Source organism: Syzygium oleosum, unplaced genomic scaffold (genome assembly GCF_021117445.2).
Source record: "Syzygium oleosum isolate NSW1041296 unplaced genomic scaffold, Sole_v2.1 Sole_v2.08, whole genome shotgun sequence".
NCBI classification, from domain to species: Eukaryota; Viridiplantae; Streptophyta; class Magnoliopsida; order Myrtales; family Myrtaceae; genus Syzygium; species Syzygium oleosum.
This window is the reverse complement of record NW_026607492.1, coordinates 7,260,256-7,277,761: the sequence shown is the minus strand read 5'-3', so window position 1 is coordinate 7,277,761 and position 17,506 is coordinate 7,260,256. Positions and strand designations below refer to the sequence as shown.

General features: G+C 44.9%; 3 protein-coding genes across 5 annotated transcripts; 1 reads left to right on the top strand and 2 right to left on the bottom strand.

Annotated features, from left to right (window-relative positions):
* Window positions 1-319: 319 nt before the first annotated feature.
* On the top strand, window positions 320-4,561 carry LOC115683589 (probable vacuolar amino acid transporter YPQ1). Of its 3 annotated transcripts, none has more exons than XM_030608134.2 (12): window positions 320-577; window positions 866-908; window positions 1,358-1,384; window positions 2,074-2,160; window positions 2,301-2,419; window positions 2,533-2,704; window positions 3,288-3,389; window positions 3,513-3,611; window positions 3,745-3,765; window positions 3,859-3,917; window positions 4,029-4,119; window positions 4,226-4,561. In XM_030608134.2, the coding sequence occupies exons 1-12, from the start codon at window positions 348-350 to the stop codon at window positions 4,328-4,330; spliced, it is 1,155 nt and encodes a 384-aa protein (XP_030463994.1). In that variant the 5' UTR covers window positions 320-347; the 3' UTR covers window positions 4,331-4,561. The 3 variants fall into 3 exon arrangements, with proteins under 3 accessions (XP_030463994.1, XP_056170167.1, XP_030464001.1); XM_030608141.2 differs by having other exon boundaries at window positions 321-577; window positions 3,516-3,611; XM_056314192.1 differs by lacking the exon at window positions 1,358-1,384.
* A 3,294-nt stretch (window positions 4,562-7,855) lies between these two features.
* LOC115687293 (uncharacterized) lies at window positions 7,856-9,812 on the bottom strand. Its single transcript, XM_030612802.2, has 2 exons — window positions 9,555-9,812; window positions 7,856-8,922 (listed from the first exon to the last, which is right to left on the bottom strand). The coding sequence occupies exons 1-2, from the start codon at window positions 9,795-9,797 to the stop codon at window positions 8,245-8,247; spliced, it is 921 nt and encodes a 306-aa protein (XP_030468662.2). The 5' UTR covers window positions 9,798-9,812; the 3' UTR covers window positions 7,856-8,244.
* Window positions 9,813-14,138: 4,326 nt separating this feature from the next.
* On the bottom strand, window positions 14,139-16,669 carry LOC115667525 (calcium uniporter protein 2, mitochondrial-like). Its single transcript, XM_030589091.2, has 2 exons — window positions 15,868-16,669; window positions 14,139-14,842 (listed from the first exon to the last, which is right to left on the bottom strand). The coding sequence occupies exons 1-2, from the start codon at window positions 16,489-16,491 to the stop codon at window positions 14,318-14,320; spliced, it is 1,149 nt and encodes a 382-aa protein (XP_030444951.2). The 5' UTR covers window positions 16,492-16,669; the 3' UTR covers window positions 14,139-14,317.
* Between the last annotated feature and the right edge of the window lie 837 nt (window positions 16,670-17,506).

The window sequence follows — 17,506 nt, the reverse complement described above, 5'->3', positions numbered from 1 at the left end:
CTCTTCTCTTGCAGATCAACAGAAACCCTAAAAGGATCGAGCGAGAGAATATGCGTAGCAGGTAAAAATAAAATTGTACGAGGATATGCACTAGTAGGATCCCAGAAGAGGCCCCCATTATTATTAAGAAGGAAATAAAATAAAATAAGATAACTTCGTTTGCATTTAAGGGTTCTTTTCGATCGGTGTTATCATTCTGTTCTTGTATTTATATATATAGGGACGAACTGCCTTTACATTCGTTCGCCAACCTGCACAAACTCGCACACACACGCTGTAGCACAGAGAGAGAGAGAGAGAGAGAGAGAGAGAGAGAGAGAGAGAGAGAGAGAAAGAGAGAGAGAGAGATGTCGTCGTCTATAGCGTTCTGCGCCAGGGAGAAGAAGCCATGCGTGAGGTGGGTGGAGAAGTATTTCAAGGACTGCCTGTGCAACGCCAAGGACGAGGCGTCGTTCGCGTTCGGGCTGATGAGCCTGGTGTGTTGGGGCGTCGCCGAGGTCCCCCAGATCATCACCAACTTCCGCACCAAGTCCAGCCATGGCGTCTCCCTCGCCTTCCTCCTCACTTGGGTCGCTGGGTCTCTCTCTCTCTCTCTCTCTCTCTCTCTCTCTCTCTCTCTCTCTCACACGCACACACAAGACAAACTTCATCCAATTTGGGTTGCTGGTCATGGTTCAAGAAAGTACACTTCTTTCTTCCAAATAAGCTCAAAAGCTCACTTCACGTTTTGTTCTGTGGTTTGCTTTGATAATTCGGTCTCTCTTAGTGCTTCAATCTTACGATATCTAGCCCAGATTCTTCTCCTTTTTTTGTTTTCTTGAGCGCCGTACTGAAAAGCTTCTCATGTGAGGTTGCTGATATGCAGGGATGTGTTCAATCTGGTTGGCTGTCTTCTTGAACCAGCAACGGTGAGTTTCGAGCTGAAATTTCTGCCAACCAAAAACAGGAAAAGAAGGAAAAATCCAAGCGAACGTATGTGTTGTTTACCACATAAATACAAAAGAAATAAAAAAAGAAAAAGGGAAAGACCAAACGGGGAATCAATATTCTGTAACCCAGTACAGTAACATGGGTGGTCCAAGAAAAAGGCCTCAGGATTTGGATGGATGCTGTTCTTGTGATGCCCAAACCCACCCACGGCATGTTTGGTCTGTTGTGTGCTTTAGCTATCATCACAGCACAGCACACAAATACACCGACGCCTGAAGCTTATCCACACTTTTTCCCCCACCATGATATATAACCATATTTTCACTGCCCTCATGTTTCTCCCACTCTCATGTCTGTTCATCTTTATTACAACTATATCATATGTATTTGAGCTTAATTGGCCTTTCTCTGTCTTGTCTTGTTGCAGTTGCCGACTCAGTATTACACGGCCCTGGTAAATTTGCAAATCCTCCAGCTTTACACGTGTTTTCTTTCCTGAACCATGCAGAAGTTTTTATGGAATTCTGAAACCCCTGCACCTGCCCCCGTGAATTTATTATGTTCATTATCTGAATTTATTGGCCTAGAATTTCCAACCCCGGTCTGCAGATAGTGGTAATGTACTTTAGTGTATAGTTACTATGGTTTTTTTACATTTCTCACGTGAGCAATCGTGAAAAATCAAAACAAAGATATTTGGTTATGGCACTTATGAATGAAGTACTTTTTCGATAAAAAAAAATCGTGCAAGATCTAAATAATCACCTGGAGCATGCAAGATTTGTTGTCCATGAATTGAGCGAGAGAATAAGCGGCACAGTGTGACACAAATTATTTGGGTACGCTTGGCTTAATTTAGGGGTGTCAATGGGTTAGGTCGGGTCGGGTTTCCTTACTAACCGACGCAACCGATAAGAGATTTGTGGTCTCTCTAACCCGAATCGCGTAGTACCAGAACTGAAAATCCGGGTCGGGTTGAGTTTCGGGCCCAATTGGTGGCTTCTTTGCGTGGCCAAGAAAGCCCACGGTTCATATAATTGGACCCTAGATAGACAAGCCCACATTGTCCGTAGATAGCTTCACAACTTATCGTCCCACTTCTCTCCGCTGAAACTCTACTCTGCTGTCCTGTACTCAAAACAGCTTTATACCACGAGCACCGTGGTGCTGGTGCTGCAGAGCCTGTACTATGATCATGTCTACAGTTGGTGGAAGAAACCCGACCCAAAGGTGAGACATTCCTCGATCTCCTCCTCTCCTTTTAGTTTCCATTGCCAAAAGAATGATTATCTTACGCTATGGGCAAGAATGTCGTCAGTTTCTTTGGCGTGGAAGATAGTTCTTGAATTATCTGTGATGATGTGCTGCAGGCTGAAGAGAAGGAACCGTTGAAGCCGAAAGCAACGCATCAATCAGGAATCCCCATCCCCGGCGCCACGGCCAAAGCAACACCAGTAAAAGCGTCTCCGAGAAAAGAATTCTACTACACGTATGACGAAATATGGAGTTTTAATTTTCATTGAACTGTCTAAGGTTAAGTCTGTTTTTCGTTCTCTACCCGAAATTGAAAGAGGAGTGCACTCTTGGTGCCTGTCTCCACAGCTCCGCTAGGTCTTTGGCCGGGAGCGGAACGCCGCCGTTCCGGACGTACATCAGGGTGGCTAGGAGCGGCCCATCCGCCATGCAGCTCGACAGCGGCTCGTCTTCTGACGACGAGGCCGCCCCGGTCACATCCCCGAAGTCATTCAGCAAGCCTATGCCAATCCCACGATCGGTGAGCACTGAATGAATCAGAGATAATCATCCAAAAAGTCTTAAACCTATTATACAGCAGCCAATTCAGTCCTAAACCTTTCAATTATTCCAATTTAGTCCTAAACCTTCTGATAATTTGCCAATTTAGTTTCAAACCTTTCAATTGTGTCAATTTAATCTTAAACCTTTTGAAAATTTACCAATTCAATCATAAACCTATTGTTTGGATAATTGGCCAAAAGTACTACATTGGCAAATCATCAAGGGGTTTAGGACTAAATTGACAAATTGCCAACAAGTTTAAGATTAAATTAGCACAATTAAAAATTTTAAGACTAAATTGGCAAACTATATTGGCACAATTGAAATGTTTAGAATTGAATCGGCCCCTGTACAATAGGTTTAGGACTTTTTGGAATCACATTAATTTTTTTTTTGTCAAATGAATCACATTAACTTAGTTGCCTTAATTATGTGATCTTTCTAGGATATATTGGTCTATCCCCAATTGAAATTCTATTTATGGAGTGACTGACGACCCTCTAATTTTAAATGTGCACACATTAAGATTCTAATTTTTTTCATTTATTTTGTTATTTCAGGTGGGGTATGGGACATTTCTAGCATCATCCCTCACTCTACCTCTTCAGAACAAAGCTTTCACAGAAGCTCATGTTGTTCTCACCACGAGGAAATTGTTACGAGTATGAGTTAATCCCATGATTACCAACCCTAAGTGCTGTAGAATCTTGCCCTAATTGATTAAATCATCTCTCCTAATCTTGCTTTATGTTTTTTCTTTTTTGGTCTGGTGAATTCATACGAAGCAGGAAGGTGGAATGGAGCACAGTGCGTTCGGACAATGGCTTGGATGGCTAATGGCTGCCATATACATGGGTGGCAGACTCCCTCAGATATGGTTAAATGTATGCTAATCCCTCGATCATGTTAAATTAATTAATCCGACGTATCGACATGTCACGCATTTCCCTTTCGTCGTACTTGCATATGATTCGTCACGCTTCACTGATGGAGGATATTGTTCTTGTCATTTTTCAGATTAAGAGAGGGAGCGTCGAGGTGATACGCTTTCTCCTCTCTCCAGATCGCGTTTTCATTCCAATGAATTCGACTGCGACAAGTCCTTAACCTTTCTCGCTGATGTTGTTTCAGGGCTTGAATCCTCTTATGTTCGTCTTCGCGCTGATTGCCAATGTCACCTACGTGGGAAGGTTCTCTCTCTCTCTCGCTCATGCATGTATATATACTAATTGTATCTACGTACGTATATATGTACGTATATATATGTAGTATTTTAAACAAGCATTTTACGGATGTTGCAGCATTCTAGTGAGAACAATCGAGTGGGAAAGTATCAAAGCTAACATGCCGTGGCTGTTGGACGCAATCGTTTGCGTGGCGCTCGACCTATTCGTATCCTTCCTGGAGCTTCTCTCTAACATAATCAGAGCATATTGCGTAGACTGCAATTGTGAAGCTTACCACGAATCAATTGCCTCCTTAACCAAAACAAAATTAGATCATACTGCAGTACATATACTACAGGTACTTCAGCAAAAGCAAGAACAGCGACGACGAAGGCCACGGATACTACAAGGAAGCAGGCAAGGGCGCGGCATCTTGACTGCCACATCGCTATGCGGCGCTCATGCTCATGCTCTTGCCCGTGCTCGAGGGTCCTTCATCCATCGCGACTCAGGGATTCGTAGTTTTGTATTGTTTTCTTTCGAGGATGTACCTTGTTATTGTTCATAATCTGCCGTCATCTTTTATCTTATATCACCCAGTTATACACACTGGAGAGAAAAATTTCGAATAAAAAATAAAAGTGAGAAGCCATTTCCTTTTATGCAAATCTTAATCTAAGTAATCAAGAGCACAACTGGGTTGCTTTCACTTTTCTGGACAATCAAGACATTGGCAACGACGTCGACATTTCATGCAATGTAGAAAAAATCGGACAAAGTTAGGCTCGTATGATAAAGAAATCAATCACTTGAAACGTAAGGTAAGAGCAATCATTTCACCCTAGAGTGTTCCCCATGCTGACGTCATAAATAATTCCATCTCTCAGATCTTATTCTGGTCTGCATTTCTCGAGTCATCCGGGCCGTCAAAGTCCAATTTGGGCCCTTGCCTTTCTCGCTTTCAAATTTCATTTTCAGAGAAACTAAAACTGAACAAACTTTTCTTTCTGTGTTGCTGGAAAACGGGTTCTGTTGGTGAATACATAAGGTTTCGACATCGTCGAGAACAATGAAATCTTGGTTGGTTGTGTCGTTTCAATCATGAAATTTCTACAATTCATCTAAACTTGATATTGGAAAAATTTGTGTCCACTATATACTATTGTTTGCGCATTTTTTATCAAATACTTTATATACAAAGTATATATTATGATCGTTCCATTTCAGCTTTAATATAATAGAAGAAGTTAATAAGCTAAAAGAACAAGAAGATAATAATACTTCAAAGATTATGAAGCTTCACAAGAAGCCATCGTGCATTATATGAAGCTTCAATTGAATCATCACACGCCACGCCCACCCTCGTGTTGAGGCTGGGTCATACTCAACAAAGCTGGGTGAAGCTCGTCTTCAATGGAGATGTCGCCCAGATTTCATGGAGATTCGTCGCATTTCCGGCGAGAAATCACGGTGTTTCCCTTTGAGCCTGCTTCATCAATCTCGAAAGCTTCACGTCATCTCCTTCACCAATTTCTGCAAACAATCAATCTGCCTGTCCAATTTCCTTCTTTTATGCGAGTCCCGTGTTTTCAGACGAGTTCAGACAAGACGAGAAGAAAAGACTGGAAAACACAAACTATTTCACCGTTTTCGATCTCGACGGCTAAAAATGGAAACAAGAAAACCATGCTTTCGTCTGATAAGTGACACTGCAAACATACACGTCGTATTGCAGTTTGCCACGCAACTTAGTATATCGATTATGTAGACCGGGGATGTCCAACTCTGGCTCTAGTTTCTGGAGCAGTGCCTTCATTTACAGACCAAGGCAGTGCCTGATATGCTCGGAAATCTCGCACACAGGCAAAGACTTCTCAAGTTACTTGGACCCTGAACGGCTAGTTTTCCCGTCACTTAGCATTATTCTATAAGTTCTCTAGGCCATTCCATCCACATACGGACACAACAACCTCCTTCACTTCTAAAGTGGAACAGGAGCAGATTCTCCGACCAAAATTTAGGAAAACTAGATCCACAGGAAGCTCTTAGTCCATCTAATATCACATAATGCCACGTCGCTATGCAACGCTCATGTTCATGCTCGTGCCCGTGCTCGAGGGCCCTCATCGATTGCGGCTCAGTGATTCATAGTTTTGTATTGTTTTCTTTTGAGGATGTGCCTTATTTAGTGTTCATAATCTGCCGTCGTCTTTATCTTTCGTCGCCCAGTTATACACACTGGAGAGAAAATTTTCGAAAAAAAAAAATCGAAGTGAGAAGCCATTTACTTTTTTGCAATCTTTAATCTCATAAAGGAAGAGCACAACTTGGTTGCCTTCACTTTTCTGGACGATCAAGAAATTGGCAACGACGTCGACATGTCATGCAATGTAGAAAGGATCGGACAAAGTTAGGTTCGTACGATAAAGAAATCAATCACTTAGAACGTAAGGTAAGAGCAACCATTTCATCCTAGGGTGTCCTCATGCTGACGTCATAAATATTTCACTTCTTAGATCTTATTCTGGTCTGCATTGATTTCTCGAGTCATCCGGGCCGTCAAAGTCCAATTTGGGCCCTTGCCGTTCTCGCTTTCAAATTTCATATTCAGTGAAAACAAAGCTGAACACACTCTTCTTTCTGTTCTCGTGGGAAACGTGTTCTGTTTGTGAATACAAAAGGTTTCGACGTCGTCGAGAATTATGAAATCTTGTTTGGTTGTGTCGTTTCAATCATGAAAATCCTGACATACATACATACATACATACATACTAGTGTTTAAGTTATTAAGATGCCCAATTCTTCTAAACTTGATATTGGAAATGATTATGTGCTCTATATACTATTTTCTGCACATATTTTTTATCAAATACTTTATATACAAAGTATATAGTATGATAGTTCCATTTCAGCTTTAGATCAATAGAAGAAATGAATAAGCTAAAAGAACAAGAAGATGATAGTACTTCAAAGCTTCAATTGAAGCATCACACCACCCCACGCCCAACCTCGTATTGAGGCAGGGTTATACTCAAGAAAGCTGGGTATTGCTCATCATCTTCAATGAAGATTTTGGCCCAGATTTCCTGGAGATTCGTCGTATTTCCGGCAAAGTCACGGGTTTTCCCTTTGAGCCTACTTCATCAATCTCGAAAGCTTCACGTCATTTCCTTCGCCAATTTCTGCAACCAGTCAATCTGCCTGTCTGATTTCTTTCTTTATGCGAGTCCCGTGGTTTCAGACGAAACGAGAAAAAAACACTGGAAAATACTAAAACTAGTACACCGTTTTCGCTAACTATGGAAACAAGAAAACCGTGCTTTTGTCTGATAAGTGACACTGCAAACATACAAGTCATATCGCGGTTTGCCACGCAACTTAGCATATCGATTATGTAGACCGGGGGTTTCCGACTCTGGCTCTAGTTTCTGGAGCAGTGCCTTCATTTACAGACCAAGGCAATGCCTGATATGCCCGGAAATCTCGCACACAGGCGAAAACTCCTCGAGTTACTTGTACGCTGAACGGCTAGTTTTCCCTGTCACTTAGCATTATTCTACAAGTTCTCTAGCCATTCCATTCACATAAGGACACAACAACCTCCTTCACTTCTAAAGTGGAACAGGAGCAGATATTCTCTGACCAAAATTTAGAAAACCAGATCCACAGGAAGCTCTTAGTCCATCTAAATATTACATAAGTTGCTTGACAATCAACAACATAGACAGACAGTACTTAGAGTCCAATTAACACCACTCCAGGAAAAGCATCTGTTTGGACCCTCAACTGCTTGTGTGATGAGAGGCAAACATTAAAGGTAAAGAACCAAGGCATCTCAAGATTTCTTCAGCATTGTTCATCCTCTAGTTTCTTTTGTTTGGAAAAGTGCAGCATCGCGAATATAGCACTTTTTAGAAGAACAATATGCCGAAACTTAAAAAAAGATCATGCAACAAGTTCCAGAATCCAATGCACTTCCTTTTACTTGATTACACTTGGAAAAAGAACAAATGTATCACCTTTAAGCATTGTACAGTTACAAAGAGAACACCCAAGACGGGTCCTATATTCCTTGGTGATGGCAAACACGACACTATAGAAGAAATCACGTGAAACAAGTAAAAGGTCACATGCAAATATGAACAGGAAACTCCATGCAGACATACACGAACATGTCCACGAAAAGAAAAGGAGTGCCTGATATATGTGAAACAGGATATCATGGATTGCGGATCATATTGACAACCTCTGAACACCCAACTCAAACCTTTACTAGCCTAACCCTTATGGAGCATGCAACAACTATAAAGAGAGTTAAGAGGAATCATCACCAAGAAATTCCAAAGTGAGATCACCAACAAAGCAGCGCAAGAACCACAAAGACTCCGATGAGTAGAAGAAGGTTCTTCAACACGGTATCAGCCTGCTGCCCCCGTGCAGCCGTCTGCGGAAAACCATGGGCATGACCACCGTGGAATGTGTTGAAGCCGTATGGATAACCCGAAGTCGTCCCATACACGGTGGCATCTTGAAATCCATGGAATTGCACGTTGAACAGAGCAGGGATTAGACCGCCAAACGCAGTAGAGAGCGTGAAGTTCCCGATCCTAGCATAGGCCATTGGCATGAACCCTCCCATGAAACCCAACCCATAGTTCGCGAACTGATTCGCTTCTGGAGGCGGAGCGGTTTCGGGCCTTTGTCCCGAAGGGCGGTGGGGGATATCAATTCCTGGATAAGATTTGGATCTCGGGTCCGTCGGGGTCTTCCCCCTCCCGTAAAGAGGGACCAATTTCTCCTCTTGTATAAGGGCCTTGCAGACGGGGCATTCGTGGCAATGCGAGTGATGGCGCAGCCACCTATAGAGGCAGGGCCAACAGTACAGGTGACCACAAAGGGTCAGGACAGGGTCTTGAGCTAATTCAAGGCAGATGTTGCATTCGAAATCGCCCGCCTCATTGCCACCATTGTCGGAGGAAGACGCACTTTGGGCCGGCTTACTCGTAGCCTCGCTTTCCATCAAGTGGACCTACGAAAACGATCGAGACAAACTTTTACAATGCCGTGAATTTACCATCTATGAAACAGAATGTCCGAAACATTAATGACCATCTCGTCACAAACAGAAAAATTCTACAAATCCAAAGCTGAGTTTGTGGCCGAAACTGCTGCTGTGACATCAGAGACGGATTGCAGAGTCAAAAACAAAATAACGACATCATTCGAAAAAAGTAATCAAATTTCGCGACATCGCAAGACAAAATCCCGGCAAAACCCGATACTTGGGCACGAAATCATAAACCACTAGGAAGGCGATCTCGACATCAGCATGGCCAAACGGCTAAAATCAGGTCTCCGCACCGCACGCCCAAACCCTAATTCTACAGCGGGACAGCCAGACAAACCCGAATCGATCAACGGAACCAACCGTGCCGGCGGATCCCAAAGAGACGCTACTGCGCAATCGATCGGAGACGGAGCCGAAGCCGGCGAACCCCAAAATCCTCCGCGCAGAAGCAGCGGAAACCACGCGTCAAGCACAGAACGCGGGGCCGGATCGGACCGGACCGGACCGAATCACCGCCCCCAAAACCCCAAGACGGAAGAAGAAAACGGACTCGAAACGCCAGAAACAGGGCCGATCGCGGGCCGGAAACTCACCTCGAGCTCGAGCCGATCGGAGGGGGCAGAAGGACGCGGGGATCGGCGGACCGTCGGCGCGGCGGTGGCGGCGGCGGCGGCGATCGAAGAGTTTCGACGGTAGTGGACGACGGAGGAAGACGAAGGGAGGGAGGGAGGAAGGAAGGAAAAGGAGGAAGAAGGTTCGAGGGAATTCTCGCGCGGATCTGGGACGTCCGTGGAGGCTGATCGGACGGTCGAGGTCGCTCCTCGTAGCGTGAGCATCGAGTTTTGACTTCTCTGACTTAGGTGAGAAGGTTTGACTAGTACGTACCGTCGGTCGGTTAGCGTAGGATGGGATCGGAGCCGGCGGCGAAGGAACGAGGAAGGGTCGTAGACTCGTACTCTACTCGTAGAGCTCTGTGTAATATTTCGTCAAATATATATTTTTTTATTTTGTAAACTAAATTTAAAGTTTATGAAATATCACATAAAATTATAATATCACGTCTTTTTAATTATAATACCAAGAACTTGACGTTGTAAATTTGATTTTTTTTTTGTAAATTACGACGGTTCGCAAATCATTTTCGTAAGCATTTTTTTGGATGATAAAAAAAATTATTCATTTATTTTTGTAAGCAATACAAGCGATCATTTTAAAGAAATAATTTTTCAAATCATTCATTTTCTATGAAACAAACGAATGTCTAAGTTTGCAAATTTTCTGCATGGTCGAGATTAACAGAGAGATAGGATCTACACGACATTACAAACATGGCATACCTCATCATGGATATTAAACATTTCCTTCATTGCCGATAAAACCGTAGATACACGCATAGCAGAAAAATACCGACATGATCCCAACGCATGCGATCCTGTCTCACATGCACTGTCAAATGAGATGGGACCCACCTAGAGCTCATACGATCAATTAGTGCGTGTGAATTGGCTCACGTGTATCTGGGATATTAAGGGTGCGCATGAATACCATTCTGTACCCGGGAACTATTTCTGAACAGAAATGATTTTTTTTTTTATTCTGTATTCGGAAACAATTTCTGAGCATTTGAAGGCGTTTGATAAATTGTCCAAAATTTCTATTCCTAGAGTAGAAAAGAACAGAAATGCGTTTGGTAACTACACAAAATTTCTTTTTATTAATAATATTTTAATAATTTTTGAATTGTTTAATTTTTTTTTCTACCCATTTTCTTCTTTAACCATGGCCGGTCGCCGGCGGCCGGCAACCGGCCACAGCCTAGGGCCGGCGAGGGCGTCACGGCCCTCGCTGGCCGCCGACGGAGGCGAGGGTCCCCCTTGCCCGTGAGGGCGAGGGCGAAGGCTGGACCCTTGCCGCCTGGGCGAGGCGGCTCGCCGTCGGTCATGGCGAGTTCGGCCTCGCCCAGATCTGGCGAGGCCGAGCCTCGCCGTTGCGACCCATGGCGAAGCCGACCTCGCCGTCGCGACCCACAACGAGGCTTGGCCTCGCCAGATCTAGGCGAGGCCGAGCCTCGCCGTCGCGACCCACGGCGAGGCTCGGCCTCGCCCGATCTGGGCGAGGCCAACCTCGCCATGACCAACGGCAAGCCGCCTCGCCCAGGCGGCGAGGGTCCAGCCCTCGCCCTCGCCGGCAACGGGGACCCTCGCCTCCGCCGATGGCCGGCGAGGGTCGTGACGCCCTCGCCGGCCCTGGGCTGTAGCCGGTCGCCCGCCGCCGGCGACCGGCCACAACCCAGAAAAGAGCAACACAAAGAAGAAAAAAAACTTATTCTCAAAATTGTGCCGAGAAACAAGAAGCAACTTTTTTTTATTTCTTGTTTCTCTTCCAAAACTGTTTCTGGGCACAATTTTTTGCAAAAATGTGCCCGGGAACAAAAAGTTTACCAAACGCATTTCTGTTCCCAAACTATTTCTGGGAACAAAAGAACAGAAATTTTCACTGTTTGGCACGTTACCAAACAGGCCCTAAGGCGGTCCATGTACTCCTTTACAAAATTCAAAAACATATACCTATACATTTCCTTTTAAAAACCTTCGATATACTTTCGAAAATGTTTAACGGTAATCCTTTCTTTAAACCTATAGTTTCACTGTCTTCAAACTTTACACTCCAATTTCGACATGTAAAAAAAAAATTGCAAATCAAGTCAATTTATCACCGCTCTTCATCTTAGCAAGCTATGCATTATACAAATTCAAGAAGTTTTTTTAAACTAATTTATCAAAATTAAACTAAGCTCACCAGCATATTATACACAAACAAGATCATGAGCATCGAGTAAGTAGATTATTTTTAGCTTAACGTCCTAAAGTTTTCACTTCTCTTGATTTGATGATCTCGAGATAAAACGAATCTATTCAATGCCTTAAAATCACAACAATATTATAAACTAATAAATTTCTAACTCTATAATAGATCATAATCTAATAATCTTAAAATGTATAAAATTTTCGTTAATTTTTAACTTAGAAAAAAGATTATGAGGGCAAAGTCCTATCTTGCACGACTTGAGAGGTTGATGTATTCGTCTCTGGTTGCAAAATGATTTTAAATGATAAAAGGTATGGTATGAGATGGTCGCACCATGTCACCACGGGCAGTGTTGATGTGGTGCGATCGAATCATCTTTACCCGCTTGTTTTGAATAAAATCTTACTTGACATCATGCGTGAGATATCCCATGGATGCCAACAATGATGATTCTAAATAATCACTGCCACGTGTGACCCGCCTATTTTGAATAACGTCTTACCTAGCATCATGTATGAGATTATCATATAGACACCGACAATGATGATCGGCTGGTTACACTAGATCATCACTACCAGTACCAGGTGTGTAACCGTCGCATGGAATACTTTCTCCTTTTAAACACCTATAAATCAAAAAGTGTTTTGAAACCACTAAAGTTGTCAATTGCAAGATCATAGGCTACGTTTGGTATAGGGTTGAGCAAAATGGACTGCCCGAACCGGGATCGAACTGGACCGGACTGAACCAACCAGTTAGGTTCGATTCTTGGGAATATCGGTCCAATTCCCGGTTCTTAAAAGTGGAACTGGTTTCCGAGCGATCCGGTTCCCAGTTCTAGGGTGGGAACCGGACCAACCGGACCGAACCGATAAATATATATTTTTCTAATTTTTTCATATACATATTTATTTACTTTTTAAAATTTTTGAAAAAATAGAAAACCTAATCTAATTTCCCCAATTCCCTCTCGCCTTTACCAATAAGTGATTGGTCCCATTGGAACCAGTCCACGGTCTCAGGACTAGCCGGTCCGGTCCCCGGTCCTAAAAACTGGGAATTAGTCCTCCCGGTCCGGTTCTCGGTTCTTAGGTTGGACCTGACTGGACCAGGAACCGATCACCCTAGTTTGGTAGCCTGAATTTGAGTTCAGATAGAATAACAAATTATCATATCCGATGTTTGGTGATGTTCTCCAGACCGGATAAACCCGGATACATCTGAATAAAATACTAGATATGAAATCCGGCCTAGAGGGTGAGATAAAACCGGTTTGGTTATAAAAATAACTAAAAATTTAAATTTTATCTTTTAACAGAGTGATAAAGTGACGCTTCGCATATTGCTTCCTTGGCACCGCTCGCCTGAGAACCATCACCAAAATTGCTGATCATCGTCACTTCCGACTACTGCACGATCGTCGTCACTTTCAACCACTACACGATCGCCGTCACCTCCGACCATGCTGGTCATCATCGTCGGCCGGCGATCGTGTTTCGACGAGTAAGGGTGAAAATGGGTCTAAAGACAATCGTTATGCCAGGTTTGCATAAATCATCCTTTCCACCCCAGTCGCATACATCATTCACATTGAGCCAACCTTTCACGCATGACTCACGAGCCGGCTTTTCACCTGTCGGTCGACGACAAATGGCCTGCACATCATCAGCTTCTTGGCGACCATGCTCTCAAGCGTCGAGTTCCACTTGCACACCGTGGTGCAGAACCTCTTCCTGCGAGCCTATCCCATGATGCACACCTTCTCCGATATCACTTCTCATAGCAGCTTTCTTTGGCAGTGGAGTCCGGCTGTACGACCCATAGGAAGTGCCTCTCGCTCTTCACAAGGCCATCCCAAAATTACGTGAACTCATGTCAATTGAGAGATCTCATGCTCCCGAGGTCAACTTCTCATAGACGTGCAAAGTTAGAAAATGGGATTTTTAAAGATTTTCAAATGAGAAAAATTTTCAAAGATTTTCAATCTTATCTTCGGTTATGGATTCTCAAAGATTTTCAAAGATTGTTTCAAGTATTCCAAATCCTATCTTAAGTTACACCAAACATATAATTGAATATTTTTACAATCCGGAAATATGTGGAGGATTTCAAATCTCTCTTTATCATATCCTATCCCAATTCGAATCTGGACGATCAAACGCAGCCTTAGAGTAATTTTTAACTCGATCAGACAATTATTGTATCCGTATTTCAGGAATATCTATGTGATTATATTTTCACACTTCACGCTCTTATATATCATCTTATGCACGAATATCTATTTACTTTCTCCATTTTGAATTTTGAAGAAAATTGCAAAGACCAATTTTAAAATATTTTTTTTCTAATGGAAGGCCTGAGTCAATAGCAAAACCATAATTAGTTTTCCATTTTGGTAAGATCTGTCCCATAAAATGCTCAAAGAACTAAAGATGAACCTTTTTTACAATTTAAAGATTAACCCTATTTAGAAAAAGGGTTTATCGAAGATTTTTTGAGTCTCACTACTTCTATTAATGATAGTATAGGTCAGTACACCATCATCACGTTACAAAATTGTATGCTTTTGCACATTTGGTTCTCCTTCATCCCTTTTCTCGGTGTCGAATGGTGCAAAGAATCGAACCCCTCGTGCCCACTCACGATCTGCCGAGGCGGCGGGCAGCGGGGGCGACGACGGGCTCACCCGACAGGCTTTCCGCAGCTCGTCGTACCTGCGGACATCGAAGCCACGAGCCCGCATCAGCTTCTCCTGCTTGGCCGCGAACCGGCTCTGGAAGAACCCTTCGAAGGAGGGCTCCCGGGACGTCCTGAGGAAGAAGGCGTAGCCGAGCATGAAGTAGACGGAGGTGAGGTAGAAGCAGATGGGCTCCATCACGTCCCACGTGAGCTCCCAGAAGGTGAGCCGCATGAACCCGGCGGTCTGGACCACGAGGTAGCCGAGGCCCATCCAGAGCTCCCGGCGGACCAGGGACTCGGCCTCCCGGTCTATCCCGGCCTTCCGCCGCTCCATCGCCTCCAGCTCCGCGCTCCGCGGCGGCGGCGGCATCAGCCCCTCGATGGCCTTTCCGACCTGTGGACACAAATGGGTACACAGATTGTTTGACCGAACGTTGCTTTGTCCCGAACACAGACCCCAAAATCGGGCTACCACATTAGCTAATTCTCTACAGCAATTCATCCCCCAAATTCCGTTCCATGAAACATTGCGACTTTCTTGGTCGGCCCCCCCCCAAAAAAAGAAATTATTTTAAAAATCAGAGGAACGCTGTCGTTTTTGTCTCTTTTGCAACAGACCACGTTCAAATCGGTGAATTTTTTACCAAAAAAATTGAAAAAAACGTGTTTTTTGAATTGAATAAGAAGAAGAAGAAGAAAGGCGTTTTGGACTTGTGAACATGCGAAGAAAAATCCCCTCCAACTATCACAGATGTGAGGCTACATGGGACGGAGACATCCTAATCCAGCAATTATGGTCGCCGAAAGCAACCTTGGTACATCTCAAAATCAAACACCAAATTACTCAACATCGATCACAGCACACCCTTTTACCCACCCCCTTTCGTGAAATTTTCTCCTATTTTCACGTTAGAAAAATCAAAATCAAAATCTAATTCATACCCTTTAATTGAAATTTAGCTTATGAAATGACCCCATAATCTTCCACAAAAAAAAAACAAGGAGGGGATGAAAGGGGTGTTTCTCCGGTGGATGTGGAAGGGGGCTGGTTTTGGTCCTTGTCGTCCTAAAAAATTGGTGGTTTTTGTACCGTCTCAAACAACGTGGGAACTCTTTACACGTTTTTGGTCTCTGGTCCTGTCGTGAAGCACCAAACCCGAACGTTGGGAGCAACAAAGGATCACCAAAAAAACACGTATCAGTCTTCGGTAGAAGTCTTCAATTTCCATGGTAAAAAATGTATAAATGAAATTGAAAATCAAACGAAAATCAAATGAAATTGGAACCTAAAAACTGTAAACCCTCTGATGACCATTTTGTATTATCCCTGCGACTCTAAATTATATAAATCGAAAAAAGAAATTCGAGCGCCAAACAAAGAATTTGACGGAAAAATTAAAAGAAAAATAGGGGAATTACCAGCTCGGGCCTGAGGAGCACCATCTTGCCCAAAACGACGACGTTTCCGGTCTCGTCCAGCCTCCTCGCCAGACGGAGCCCCTCGTCGGGATCGGAGCACGCCTCGCCGCAGATCCGGACGAGCTCCGGGTACGGAACCCACGTCTCCCCCGCCTCCCTCAGCCGCGACTTCACCATCTCCACCCGCGCCACCCTCATCAGCTTCCTCGCGTCCTCCACCGTCAGCTCCGGGGGCCCGTCGTCCTCCGCCGCCGCCGCCGCCGCCGCCGCCGGCTCCATCGGCGGCGGCGGGGGGGCGGGGAGGATCGGGCCCGAGATCCGGATCCTGTTCCGCGCAATGTCGAGGGCCCGGAGCCTCTCCATCAGGCCCTCGCCGATCGGGGTCGGCGGGGGAGCCATCATTCGGGCCTCAGGCGAGAGGGCGGCCTTCCGGTGGAGGAACCGCCGGAAGACGCCGCCGTCTCCGGGATCGTGGTCGATGGCGAGCTCGGTCCGGCGGGGAGGGGCCCGCGGGGCCGCCGCGGAGGCGGAGCGGGAGCAGTTGGCCAGGGCCTGGGAGGAGGAGGAGGAGACGGTTCGGGACATGCTGAGGAGACGCCGGGCCAGCGACTTCTTGATCGACATTGTGTCGAACCGATCCGACCCGAGGAAGGAGAGACGACGAGGTGGGTTTTTTTCCGACGTTCTTGTCGTCGAGGATGCCGGAGGGTCACGGCGGCGGTGGTGCTCTTTCTTGTCTTGCTTTTGGGAGCTGTGACGACAAAGAATGGAGGTGGAGGAGGAGGTGGCGTTTCGGGGGTCCTCTATATAGGTGTCCGAAACCAGACGAAGAAGACGACGCAGAAGAATATTGCAAAAAAAAAAATCCCAAAAAATTAAATAAAAATAAAATATAAATTCATTTCCAGAAAAAAAGAATCGGTTCCGGTTATCGAGCGCGATATCTTGCGGTCGAGACGATAATTTGGAGGACAGAAATTGGTCCGTGCCAAGCATATGAACAAGAAACACGGTTTTGCTAAACTTGAACGTGGCGACCCGACCTTGTGGTGTCCTTTTTTCCCCCTCCTTTTCCTTTCGCTGATTCGAATTCTGACCCGACACGACGTGTCCTTCGGGTCATCTCGATCTGCCCATCGATCTTAATCCGCTTGTTATGGCATGGCATTTATTTCGGATTACCGTACTCATTTTATCGTGATGCATTGAATCGGGTTGAGTCATCTCATTTTGGTGGACGGAATGAATGGGGCCGAGTTCTCGTGCCATGTACCGATTCATAAGCAAAATTGGGATTCAACATCCAAGTTTACGGGCTTCGATAAAAAATAAGAAAAAATCACAAGAATCAAACGGTACCGCATGCACAAAGTTTGTTTCACCTATGAGACCAGATGGAGACGGACCTTTTGCTAAGAGCATATTCCCGTGGAACGACCAGGACATATTCCTAACCCTCCGCGCTCACGAGACGACCGAAACGGTGCGCTGCAACAACCCCCGCCCCCCCCCCCCCCCCGCGGTCCCCCACCACCGTACACGTGGTGGGCGGAGGAGGGCCCGGATGAGGACGCTCCCCACCGTCTGATCACATGAGCGAGCAGATGACGCTGACGTCCCGTTGGGGAGTTCGGTCAAC

Coding starts and splice junctions, on each gene's coding strand:
- LOC115683589 (XM_030608134.2), top strand. CDS start 348: ATGTCGTCGTCTATAGCGTTCTGCGCCAGGGAGAAGAAGCCATGCGTG. Junction 1,385..2,073: donor CTCAGTATTACACGGCCCTG/GTAAATTTGCAA, acceptor TACTCAAAACAG/CTTTATACCACGAGCACCGT. Junction 3,612..3,744: donor TCCCTCAGATATGGTTAAAT/GTATGCTAATCC, acceptor GTCATTTTTCAG/ATTAAGAGAGGGAGCGTCGA.
- LOC115687293 (XM_030612802.2), bottom strand. CDS start 9,797: ATGCTCACGCTACGAGGAGCGACCTCGACCGTCCGATCAGCCTCCACG. Junction 8,923..9,554: donor CCGATCGGCTCGAGCTCGAG/GTGAGTTTCCGG, acceptor TCGTTTTCGTAG/GTCCACTTGATGGAAAGCGA.
- LOC115667525 (XM_030589091.2), bottom strand. CDS start 16,491: ATGTCGATCAAGAAGTCGCTGGCCCGGCGTCTCCTCAGCATGTCCCGA. Junction 14,843..15,867: donor TGCTCCTCAGGCCCGAGCTG/GTAATTCCCCTA, acceptor TTGTGTCCACAG/GTCGGAAAGGCCATCGAGGG.